We start from the raw sequence: 12,493 nt of genomic DNA, 5'->3' as shown, positions 1-12,493 counted from the left end.
CATGGCAAAAAGGATCCAGCTTTTACCAAATTCATTTATAGAGCTCTTGTAGCTCCACCTTGAGCTCACATAAGTCCTATTATTAGCTGAAATGGCCCTATGTTTCCAGAGAAGTGCCTTTGGGGATCTGGCATTTCTAGATGCTTGCTCTTCCTACCGTAACTGCAGGACGCTGAAGTTGAAATCAACCACCAACTGATTTGCTGAAAGAAGTGAAAACATAACCCATGTTAATGAAGTCCTCAGGCTCTTTTCCAATTACTTGAAGGAAAGTATTGTCTTTAGGTGCTGCTGATAAAAATCCGAATGTGCCTTGGCCTGCACCATGTTGATTGAGGGAATAATAAGACCAGCCACACACTGCCTAGTTACCTTGGTCTGGGGCCCTAAATTAATCCCCCTCGGGCAGGACTAGATCTCAGAAGTTCCAGGGATCTTGCAGCCTGACCAACCGCACGCAGGCCTGGGTGGAGTTTCTGCTCATTTCTGCTTTCGCTCCCTCTCTCCGGCCGTCCGCCTGGAGAGCCCTCGGCTACACACCCCACTCACACAAACATCGCCCCTGCTTTTATACGCCCAGGCGGTGTGAGCCTCTTCGCAGGAAATCGCTCTGCTGAAATCCGGCAGGCGCGCACCCGCTCGGTGCACAACGCTCGGCTGGGCTCCGAGTTTAATCACACAAACAGTGTCCGGCTTCCTGTCCTCATCGCCCCCTCCCGCCCCGTTTCCCTTGCCCCTCCCTCTCCCCAGCCCGAACCGCCCGCCGGCTTCCCCTCCCCCATCCCACGGGTCCCGGGATGGGGGGGCGGTGAGGCAGGCACAGCCCCCCGCCCCCATGGCCGCCCGTCGAAGCCAGAGGCGGAGGGGGCGCAGGGGGGAGCCGGGCACCGCCCTGCTGGCCCCGCTCGTGCTGGGCCTGGGCCTGGCGCTGGCCTGCCTTGGCCTCCTGCTGGCCGTAGTCAGTCTGGGGAGCCGGGCATCGTCGTCTGCCCAGGTGAGGCCCGGCTGCACACCCCTCCCTGGGCAGGTTAGGAGCAGAGTCTGCGAAGCAGCTGATGGGACCGGGTGGGCTGAGGGCAAGGGGCCAGGAAGGTGGGTGGAGGGTGAGCTGTCAGGTGGAAAAGGTCGGGGTGACGCTGCCTCCTTCCCAGCAGGAGCCTTCCCAGGGGGAACTAGTGGCAGAGGAGGACCAGGACCCTCAGGTGAGTGGGTGTGGATGCTGATTGCAGGCTGATGGGCATGGGAAGTGTGTGTGAGCTGAGGATACAGGATGTGCCCTGGCTGTGTCAGCCGTGTGTGGGTATGAGAGAGAGAGAGAGGGTAACAACTGAGTGTAATGGGTTTGTGTCACCTGAGTACAAAGTGTTTATTGGCTGTGGGTGAAGTGGGTGTGTGAGATATGGGAGCCTGCCTTGGAAGAAGGATGCTGGTTGTGTGTGCAGGGTGTGTACCCACTCTGTACTCTGACTGGGTGTTGGCATGTGTGCAGTGTGCCAATTGGTGCAAGGTCTGTGCTGGTTATGGGGTGGGGAAGTGTGGCTGGTCTCCGGAAGGGGCTGAGTGCTAAGACCCCCCCACACACACACTCCTGGCTGAGGGGCTGGGTCCCTCCCTAAGACTTCTGCGCCTGCCTGTCCTCCTGACAACCTTCTGTAGGTCTAAATTTCTGTCTTGGGAATCCCTGGCAAGAATCTGGTTTAGACCTGCCCTTAATTCCCCCAGGAACTGAATCCCCAGTCAGAAGAGATCCAGGATTCTGTGCCTTTCCTGAAACAACTTGTTCGGCCTCGCAGAAATGGTGAGTATCCCTTTATCCCAAAGTCAGGAATAATTACAGTGGCTGGTCTATGGTGGCTTCTGGGCTCATTGTTGCTTTTGTTCATCATAACAGCCCTATGAAGTGGGCAGAGCAAAAACCGTTATCCTCACTGATGGTGGAGAAACTTAGGCATAGAGAATAAAGTGGGTGTTGGTTCAGAGTCATGGTGGAGACAAGGTGGGAAAGTCAGAGGTCTGGGTCCCAGTAAGCAAATAGGATGACCATGTGACCATATATACAGGTTTGTAAGGGACTGTCTTGGGTTACACCTGTTATCTCAGTGTAATTATTAATAGCACTCCTTTTGCTCTCAGAAGCATCCTAGTTTGGATGATAAATTATATAGTCACTCTACTTGTGAAGGAAGATAAAGCCTGAGGTTTTTAGGCCAGAAATCTGGGCAAGAATAAGGATGCCAGAATTCTGAGAGGGGAATGGGGCTGGGGGAGTGACTTCTGACCCCCCAGACAAGTGGGGGGCTGCTTTGCCTATCTGTTTTTCCTTGATTCTTAGCACCTAGAGGCCGGAGAACACGAGCTCGCAGAGCGATTGCAGCCCACTATGAAGGTAGGTGATGGGTGAGCCATGCCCAGGGAGGAGGGGTGGCAGAGGGGCAGCACAGATCTCATCAACTTTTTCCTGTCTCTTCCAGTTCACCCACGGCCTGGACAGGATGGAGCACAGGCGGGTGAGACCCCATCCCCATCTCTGAGCTTCTCCCTGATCCCCATAGCACTGGCCTCCTGGAAAAGAGTCCCCTTAAAACCTTGACCATCCTCATCCCTGCCTTCAGCCTTGGAACCCCAGAAGCCAGTTCAGGAAAGTCCTCAGTGTTCAGTTTTCTCGGGTCCCAAACTTGGACTTTTTCTGTGACCCAGGCATGGGACCCCAGAAAGACTCCTTCCCCTCACAGAACCTAGGCAGATTCCCCCACCAAACTGCCTGCTCAGCTTCTCCTTCAGCCCTCACTCTTCTCCAAAAAACTCCTTTGATTTTTTCCCCTCTTCTTTCCCCTCCATATTCCATGAGTCTTCATGCTCTGATCATTTTTCTGAAAATGTTTCTAGTTTTTGCTCTTTTCCTTCTCTACCCCACCCCCCACCTCAGCACCATGGCATCAGAACTTCAAACCCAGTCTTTAACCTTTTTCCCGTTCCAGACTCTCCCATCCCCTACCCTGTCCCACCTGAACCTCACTTTTATTATTCCATTGCTTCTCTGCTTGGCTTCCAGCCTCCCTGTAGTCTCAGCTTCTTTTCCCTGCATACCCTTGTGCATTCTCCACACTTGTTGGGCTGACTCCCCTTCCCAACCAATGTGCCTCTTCTGGACTTTGCACATACTCTTCTCTGGCCTGGAATGCCCTTCCATGTGACAGGCCAGGAGGCAAGGCATAAGGGTGACTTGATCTAGGGGGCTGGCAGCTCAGATGGAGAAAAGTACGTGGCTTGTAGACAGGGCTTGCCTGTGGAGTGGATGTACAGGATAAGAAAAAGGGAAGAATCAGAAATGACTTCTAGATTTTTAAGTTGGGCATCTTTGGGAATAATGGTGCCATTTGCTAAGATGGGATTACAGGGAAGAACTAGGTTGGGAGGTGTGTAAATTAATAATTAAATTTGATATCAAACAATAAACAAGTGGATAAATAATAAAAAATGAGTTTCACAAACAGATGGCTGGACACAGTAGACTAGCTCAGGCTAGGTCAGGATGAATAAAGTCAGGAGTCATTGGCATACGGATGGTATTTAAAGCTATAGGACTGGATGAGACACCAGCGGAAAAAAAGGGCCCCCCAAGCAAAGCCCTGAGGCTCTTGGACATCTAGAAGTGGATATCTAGAAGAGAAGGAAAACCCAGCAGAGACTGAGAAGTAGCCAAATAGAGGGAAAGAAACCCAAGGAGGGTAGTGTCATAGAACCTAAGAGCAGACACAATTTCAAGAAGGAGGATGTGGCTGTCTGTGTTGAATGCAGCTGAGAAGTCGCATGAGAAGAGAACAGAGAAATGACTGCCGGGTTTGGCAATGTTCAAAGTCAACTGGTGACCTTGACAGGGGTGGTTTCAGTGGTATAATTAGGTTGGAAACCAGCATGAATTGGGTTAAGAGAAAACATGAAATAGGAATTGGAGATAGTGACAACCCTTTCCAGATGTTTCTCTGTGACAGGAGTAGAGAAATTGGCCAGTAGGTGGAGGTGGATGTGGATCAAGGAAAAATTCAGTCCTTTTAGTGATAAGAAATACTACGTGAATCTTAGCTAACATTTACTGATCTCATCTAATCCTCACAACAGTCCTAAAAGGAAGATATTCTGATCATTTTCCAGTTGGAAGTTACTTAACTTGTCTGAGGTCATGAGGATACTAAGTGGTAGAGCCACTGGGATTTGAGCCCAGCTAGAGTGTGCTTGTGTACTGGACAAGGTCCCTGGGAGAGGCGATTGCTGATGCAGGGATGGGGAGAGCCTGTAGGGCAATGTATGAGAGGGTGGGGGGGATGGATTCCAGAATGAAGAGAGGGACACGTCATCCCATCATCACAAGAGGGGCATTGGAGAAAGTGAGAGCAGGTCGGTTTGTAGTTTTGGTGCAGAAAGGTGAGGGAGCTGTCGCCTGCTGACTTTTAGGTGCTTTGGAGAACGAGGGAGACAGGAGGCAGTAAGTTTGAGGAGAGATGGTGCAAAATCCTTATCTTGGTGACTGGCTTAGTGAGGGAAAGTAGGAGGATCGCCAGAAAGTAAGGAATGTCCATTTGAGGTTTGTGGTTGTGAAACAGAGTGACACCGCGGTCCCAGGCATAACATGCCCTTTGGCCACAACCAGCCTTTGTTCAAGCTGGTTCCATATCTAGGAACACCCTCTCTCACTCTCTCCCCCTACTCTTCATGACCCAAACCAGACTTCCTCCTCTTTTTGTGGACCACTTATTTCAGCAGTTACCCAGACATTCATTCATTCTTTGACTCAACACACATGCACTGAAAACCTACTGTTTGGCAGGACCCAGGTAGGTGCCCACAGTGAATAACACCCAGACCTACTCTCAAGGAATTACTGTCTAGAAGGGACAAGCATATAAATTACAGTATGCTATGACAAGAACAACATTGAAAGTAGCCAGAGGTACATGGTGGCATAGAGGAAGGTAAGAAATTTTACATGGAGTCGGGGATTCCCTCCCCAAGAAGACGTGGCTTCCCTGGGCCTTGAGGCGTGAATGTAGGATGGACAAGGGGTCAAGGACTTTCCAGGTAGAGGTACCACTTGTGCAAAATCCCTGAGTTTGCCAAGAGTATGATGAGGCTGGGGGACCATGAGAAGCTCCATGTAGCAGAAGGAGAAAATGCTAGAGGAGTAGGACGGGGCATGAGGTTAGAGAAGAATGTGGGAGCCGATCACAACTGACTGAAATCTGGGAGTTATTCTGAAGTCACAGTGAGGAGAGACAGGCTCACATCTGCATTTTAGAAATATCATTCTGGAACCTCTCGTGCATGTAAGGTCTCTGACACTCTCGTGTATGCGGGGTTCCATATATCTGCATATACTAAATTTGGTTATTTTTCTCTTTAAAAAAAAGAAAAGAAGAAGCATCATTCTGTGGCTCTGCTTAGGGAATAAACTGGAGCAGGCAAGACTGGAAAAAGGGAGTCCAATAAGAAAGGAGGCTGAGAAGTGAGAAGTGGCAGGGGCCAGCCTGGGAGGGAGATGGGCCAGAGCCATTTAGATGGCAGAATTCCTAGGAACAGTTAATGGGTGAAAAAAGTTGGTGAAGGGGAGGGAGGCTTAGGTACTCTGTGGGAGGTAGAACTGTAAGCCGAATGTGGAATACAGACAGTAAGGGAAGTTTGGGGTGGGGCACCAAGCAAGGTTTTGGTCAAGATGAGTTTGAGGTTCCCAGGGCTATTCAGATGGCAGCAGTTGATAGGGTGAGGTGTGGTAGGGCTGAGTCTGCAGGGAAAGGCCGAGATAACCCACAGGTAGGGATGAAAATGCCCAGAGAGCTGTACATTTTCCTTGAGAAAGTAACAAGGATGGGGCCCTGGGGCTGGCCGAGGATGAAGGATGGGGAAGGCGGCTGTTGAGGCTGCTGAGACACAGCCAGTGAGGTCCAGGAGAGTGGCCTGGGGACCCAGACAGAGAGCTGTTGGCCACGTTCGCTGACTTCCCTCTAGTTTTCCACCAGTGTTTGCTGGGTGCCCCCTCAGAGCAGGCCCAGCTCCAGGTGCCAGGATACAGTGGTGAATAGGACCATTGTCCCTGTCCTATTAGGGGAGTCAGACCCCAAACCATCACGTACACAAATAAACCAGATGATTTCCCATGTTGGTGACTACTATGAAAGAAACAGGGTGACATGGTGAGGAGTTATGAAGGCAGGGCTGGGACTGGCTATTTTAAACTGGGTGGCCAGGGATGGCCTCAGATGAGTTGAGACCTGACTGACAGAATGCGCCAGGCAGAGCAGCACATTCTGGGAAGGGGGAAGAACAGTACAAAGCCCTGCAGGGACAAGGAGCTTGGTTGATGGCAGAAATAGAAAGAAGGCCAGAGTGGGTGGAGTGTTGTGTTAGAGGGGTGTGTGAGATTAGGTTGGAGAGGTAGACAGCGTGGCTGTGGAGAAACTGGGAAGCCACTTGAGGTCCTGTTCTGTCATTTTATTATTTATCTTCTTTGCAATTTGCTATTACCCTAGCTCTAGATTTTTTTTTTTTGTAACGGGCTCACATACCGTACAATTCACCCATTGAAGGTATATAGTTAAATGGTTTTCAGTATATTCACAGTTGTGCAACCATCACTACAGTAATTTTTGAACATTTTCATCCCCTTAGAAAGAAGCCCCATACCCGTTAGCCATCATCCCCTATTTCTCTGATTTCCATCCCCCCACACCAGCTCTAAGCAACCACTAATTTATTTTCTGTCTCTCTGTATTTGTTTATTTGGACATTTCATAGAAATCAGATACTCTGTGGTCCTTTGTGACTGGCTCCTTTCACTTTGCATAATGTTTTCAAGGTTCATAGCATTTCTTTTTAAGGCTGAATAATATCCCATTATATGGATATATGACAATTTTCCGTATCATCAGTTGATGGACATGTGGGTACCATTTTATTGTTTTTAATTTTAATAATCCAAGTAATGTATGATTCAAGTAATGTATGTATACGTTCTCAAATTAAAAGAGGCAAATACTAGCAACACAAAATATAAAAACCCCCACGCTTCTCCTTCAGTCCTACTTTTCTCCCCAGAAGTGTCTAGTCACAGCTTACTCTGTGTGATTCTCGTCGTATATGTTGGATTTTTTCACATAACTTCTCATTACCCTATGGGCTCCACAGGCTGTGGCTCCTCCCTTGTCCTGGGTTATCTATATATCTTCTGGGTAAGGTGGGCCCTAAAGGTTTATAAACTCAATTGGTGGCAGGGAGTGTGTGAGTCCTGTGAAGGGACTTTCCCCTATCTCTGAACATCCACATTCAGGTGTGGACGGGACGGTGAGTGGCTGGGAAGAGGCCAAAATCAACAGCTCCAACCCACTGCGCTATGACCGCCAGAGCGGGGGATTTATAGTCACTCGGGCTGGGCTCTACTACCTGTACTGTCAGGTAAGCCCCGCCTGGCTGCATGGGTACAGCAAGAACTGAAGGAGAAGGGTTTGGTTTAGAGGGTGGGGGCAAGCTAAAGGTGGGGGGGGGGGAGCTTGGGGATTTAGCTGGAGAGGATACCTGGCTCTAAGGAAATTTGCAACTGGGGGCAAGCAGAGGCCTGGACTGTGCCACCTTCCTCCCGCCCCCCCCCCCCCCAGGTGCACTTTGACGAGGGGAAGGCTGTCTACCTGAAGCTGGACTTGCTGGTTGATGACACGCTGGCCCTGCGCTGCCTAGAAGAATTCTCTGCCACCGCAGCAAGTTCCCTCGGGCCCCAGCTCCGTCTCTGCCAGGTGTCTGGCCTGTTGCCTCTGCGGCCAGGGTCCTCCCTACGGATCCGCACCCTCCCCTGGACCCATCTCAAGGCTGCCCCCTTTCTCACCTACTTTGGACTCTTCCAAGTTCACTGAGGGGCCCTGATCTCACGGTGGTTTACCCAGGCTGCTGGCTCCCCACAACAACTCTCTGAGCACCCCAGTCCCCTCTGCCCCACCCTAAGCTGCTGCTCCCCTCAGACCTGCCTCTCCCTGGGTAGACTGCCAGGGCTCGTTCACGTGTTTTCCTCGCCACATAAATATTCCCATTCGTCTCTGACAACTCCCCCCACCTCTGGTTCTCCACCTCACTAGCTTCTGAACCCCTGATCTTTGATGCCCCTATGTATCTCCTGACTCCCCACTCTGGCCACAGCCCCGAGACACTGTTTACTGTACTCTGGGTGAGGATGGGTCCCCAATGCCCCTCTTCAGGCACTAAGAGGGCTGGATGCCAAAGAGACTGGGACTAGGCCAGCTGTTCCCTAATGTGAGGGCTAAGAGACCAAGACAAGTTCCTCCCTGATAATATCCTGTGGATTTTTAAAAGATATTATTTTTATTATTATTGTGACAAAATGTTGATAAGTGGATATTAAAGAGAATAAGTCATGGTTGCTCTCTTTATTGGGACTTAGGGGACCTCCTCAGGGTAGCTGAGGGCCCTGGGAAGGGGGTCTTGGGCCTTGGGGAGTGGGGTGTAAAACACCTGGAATTCCAGGGCAGTGTGCAGGTTTGGGAGTGGGGACCCACATGCCTCCAACCCCTGAGAGTGGAAAGGCAAACTGCCAGGAAAAAATTAATCCTCTGCCCAAGGTCCAGCAGAAGCAGCCTCATTTACCTAGGAGGCGGGCTTCCTCCTGCGGGGAATCCCTAGCTGGGAGATACAGGGGCCCTTCCTCTTGGCAGTCTTGGGACATTCAGCAGGTGCTGGCACTAGCCCTGGCTGGGATGTGGGGTGGGAGCAGGCCTAGAGGGGGCTTCAGGGTCAGTAAGCAGGACACTGGGACCTAGGAACATGGAAACCTGTGCCCCAGGATCCAGGGGAGGAATCCTACAGTGGTAGGGTGCTTGGGGCTGTCTCTTTCTCTCTTTGTCCAGAGCCTTATGTAAGAGCTTTTCTCTGGAAACAGGAAGTCCTGCTTGCCAAGTTCAGCACAGGGAGTAGTGCAGGCCTTATTCCAACACACCCGGCCTGGCCTTAACCCCAGAACTCAGCCAGTTTCTTTCTTCCGCGACCCTGGTTCTCCCCACTGGCCCCCTTCCGTCCTTTCCCACCTTCAGTCACTCCTAGTAAACTTCCCCAAAGATCTCTCCCTGGCTTGAACCCAGAGGATCTTCCACCCTCACCCCTTGACCCTCGATGGTGCCCAGCTTGTCCCTCCATCCCTGCTCCTGGCACCATGCCCCATAACCAGCCAACCTTCCCTCCCCCACTTCTGGGGCCGCCCCAGGGTTCCTGTGCTCTGGCCGCTCCTCCTGGGTGTCACTGGCAGCCCCGTGCTTCCTAGAGAGACTCACACCAAATTCTCCTGAGGCTGGAAGAGGGTTCAGGGGGTCTCAAGACAACATTGGCCCCACAGCGGGTGCCAGCAGCACCAACAGTGCCCCTAGCTTGCTTTCTTCCTCCCTCCTTTTTATTCTCAAGTTCCTTTTTATTTCTCCCTTGCGTAACGCCCTTCCTCCCTTCTGCACCACTGCCTGCACTCCCACCCTCCCTGCCACCTCCTTGCCATCCACTCCTGAGACCATAGCTGTTGGCAGGGTCCCCAGCTCATGCCAGCCTCATCTCCTTCCTTGCTAGCCCCCAAAGGGCCCCCGGGAGACATGAGGGGCCAGGTCCGAGAACCGGCACTCTCAGTTGCCCTCTGGTTGAGTTGCGGGGCAGCTCTGGGGGCTGTGGCTTGTGCCATGGCTCTGCTGACCCAACAAACAGAGCTGCAAACCCTAAGGAGAGAGGTGACCCGGCTGCAGAGGACTGGAGGGCCCTCTGAGAAGGGGGAAGGGTATCCATGGCTGAGCTTCCGGGAGCAGGTGAGTGAGGGGAGAAGGGTGTCTGGGATAGAAGGATGGGTGGCAGGGTTGTCTCTGGGCCTCTTGGTTCCAGACTCCTAGTCTGCAAAGTTTCAAGTGGGTGCAAGAGAGGTCCCAGGTTTGGAGGTCAAGGGATTAGCCATTCCAGGAAAGAAATTGTTAAAGATTAATGCTTCTTGTACTTACCAGATCCTGGAATACAGCCAGCACCAAGACTCAGGTTGCTGGGGAAAGGTGCATGAGAGATGTGGGGCGTTCCTGGGATGGTGGAAGGGCTGAAAAGAAAGGCTGTCTGGGACTTTTGCATCTTACCCTAACCCTGACCTTCTTTCCATGAGCAGAGCCCTGACAGCCTGGAAGGCCAGGAGAATGGGGAGAGATCCCGGAGAAGGAGAGCCGCGCTCACCCGTAAACAGAAGAGTGAGGCCTTCAGGGTGCAGCAGGGGTGGGAGGTGATCAAGCAGCATGGGAATTTGGAGATTGTTACCCCAAGACAGGGTAAGGGTGGAGGGCTGACAACAAGGCAACTGGGGTAGGTGGGCACTGCTGAGATTTCCTCCTTCTCTCCTCAGAGAAGCACTCAGTTCTGCACCTTGTTCCCATTAACATTACCTCCAAGGGTGAGCACAATTTTAAATAATGGCTTTTGGGGAGGGACAAGATCTGGGAACTTCTGGGGCTGGCACCTGGGCCCAAGAGAATCTTAAAGGTGAGAGATACCTGAGAATGCATAGAAATCCTGATTGCCACACTCCTCACCTCCAGAGGACTCTGATGTGACAGAGGTGATGTGGGAACCAGCTCTTAAGCGTGGGAGAGGCCTGGAGGCCCAAGGATATGTTGTTCGAGTCTGGGATACTGGAGTTTATCTACTGTACAGCCAGGTAACCCCAAACAAACATTGAACCTCATGTGGGGGCCTGGAGGCCTTTTCTCCCAGAGTCTTATGCCCCAATACTGAGGTTTCCCAACCCTCGGTTCATACCAAACTTAGAAGACCCTTCTTCATTCTTTGGCTCCTTTGTCAGGGCTCCTGAGGCCTCCCAGCACTGAGCAACACTACCCTGTTTTCTTCAACATCTCCTCCCTTCCCTGCCAGGTTCTGTTTCATGATGTGACTTTCACCATGGGTCAAGTGGTGTCTCGGGAGGGCCAGGGAAGGCAGGAGACTCTATTCCGATGTATACGAAGTATGCCCTCCAACCCAGACTGGGCTTACAATAGCTGCTACAGTGCAGGTAAGAACCTGTGGGTGGTAGGGGGTGGATGCGAGAAAAACAGGACATCTCTGACCTAGGAGTAGTAGTGACAAGGGGAGAGCTATAACAGGGGGTTGGAGGCCTAGGTGTAGAAGTGGATCTGAGGAACGAAAGACAGAATACCTAGGTCCTTACAGGAAGCAGAAAAAAGGTTGAGCTGGAAAAGGGAGGGTGAAACATCAGAGTATGTCTGGCTGTGCTTCACTGAGCATCCATTTTCTCCCTTTTCTCAGGTGTCTTCCATTTACACCAAGGGGATATTCTTAGTGTCATAATCCCCCGAGCAAGGGCGAAACTTAGCCTCTCTCCACATGGAACCTTCCTGGGTTTTGTGAAACTGTGATTTTGTTGTAAAAGGTGGTTTTGGGCTTGGAAGCCCAGGGTGGGTACATACTGGAGACAGCCAAGAGCTGACTAGACAAAGCACGGCATGAGCAGGAACACAGGCCTCTTCTGGGTTTGACTGGAACCTTGGGTTTGACAGCTCATGACTCTCTCTTTTCCTCCCTATTCCCTTTCCACCACCACGACTTTGATTTCGTAGATATTAAAGAGGTAGAATATCTTGCTTTTACCTTCCATCCAGCCCCAAATTCTTGGGGCTTTGGAGGGCTGGGGAGAGAATGCCAGGCATTGTCTAGACCTGCTTTGGGTCCCACTGGAATGCTTCCAGAACAGCACCACCATCTAGCGGCAGTTTGAGAGAATCATCCTGTCTGTTGGCAGAAGTCCACAAAGCCTCCTTTCACTCATGAAAACTTGCTTCCTATGCCACCTATGCTCCCTATGCTCCCTATACCTCCCTCCAGGTAACCTCTGCCTCTTCACCCCACAAGAACCCTTATCCTCATTTTTCTCTATCTATTGGGCTTCAGTTTCCACCAGTATCTCCAGAGGTGTATTTATTATAGGCCCGTCTGAAGAGGGTGCCCGACGACGACGGTCCTCTTGCATTACTCTTCGGGTCCCAAGTTTTGCCTTTCATGCTGTGCATTCCCCTGGCGAGGCAAGCCACTCCAAGCCCCTCTGGGCTGAGGCGGCTCGCCAGGGAATCTTGGCTGAATCATACGACCTTATGCTGGTTCTGCCTCACTCCTCCGAGCTCTTCTTTCTGCTCAAACCCTGCTTAAAAGTTAAATAAAAGAGAATAAATGATACCTCGGATCCATTTCCCCTACTGCCTTGCCACAGCCCCGTCCCTCTACTTGATCTCCTGCCCTCCTGGCTCTCCCCTGGGGCGCCACACCACAGCAGCTGTACGCCTGCCCCGGTGCCTAAGCCTTAGAGAGTGGCAGAGAAATACGCAGCGGAGCCCGAAGGAACACAGGACGCGCAGGCGCAAAGGGCATGTAGTGGCGGTCGCGGCGCCCAGCCCAGGTCAGCGGGTGTACGCAGGCGCAG

General features: G+C 51.7%; 2 protein-coding genes across 4 annotated transcripts; both read left to right on the top strand.

Moving 5' to 3' along the window:
• Positions 1-678: 678 nt before the first annotated feature.
• Positions 679-8,413, top strand: TNFSF12 (TNF superfamily member 12). Of its 2 annotated transcripts, none has more exons than XM_019745086.3 (7): positions 679-994; positions 1,155-1,202; positions 1,723-1,798; positions 2,333-2,386; positions 2,472-2,507; positions 7,319-7,443; positions 7,644-8,413. In XM_019745086.3, the coding sequence occupies exons 1-7, from the start codon at positions 836-838 to the stop codon at positions 7,893-7,895; spliced, it is 750 nt and encodes a 249-aa protein (XP_019600645.1). In that variant the 5' UTR covers positions 679-835; the 3' UTR covers positions 7,896-8,413. The 2 variants fall into 2 exon arrangements, with proteins under 2 accessions (XP_019600645.1, XP_019600644.1); XM_019745085.3 differs by having other exon boundaries at positions 688-994; positions 1,152-1,202.
• Positions 8,414-9,436: 1,023 nt separating this feature from the next.
• Positions 9,437-11,666, top strand: TNFSF13 (TNF superfamily member 13). 2 transcript variants are annotated; one of them, XM_019745083.3, is made up of 6 exons: positions 9,437-9,833; positions 10,175-10,253; positions 10,406-10,453; positions 10,599-10,717; positions 10,933-11,071; positions 11,326-11,666. In XM_019745083.3, the coding sequence occupies exons 1-6, from the start codon at positions 9,576-9,578 to the stop codon at positions 11,433-11,435; spliced, it is 753 nt and encodes a 250-aa protein (XP_019600642.2). In that variant the 5' UTR covers positions 9,437-9,575; the 3' UTR covers positions 11,436-11,666. The 2 variants fall into 2 exon arrangements, with proteins under 2 accessions (XP_019600642.2, XP_019600641.2); XM_019745082.3 differs by lacking the exon at positions 10,406-10,453.
• The last annotated feature ends 827 nt before the right edge of the window (positions 11,667-12,493 follow it).

Source organism: Rhinolophus sinicus, chromosome 12 (genome assembly GCF_057876585.1).
Source record: "Rhinolophus sinicus isolate RSI-liver-muscle chromosome 12, RSI-T2T, whole genome shotgun sequence".
NCBI lineage: Eukaryota > Metazoa > Chordata > Mammalia > Chiroptera > Rhinolophidae > Rhinolophus > Rhinolophus sinicus.
Note: the sequence above shows the minus strand (reverse complement) of the source record. Positions and strands in the feature narration are given on the sequence as shown.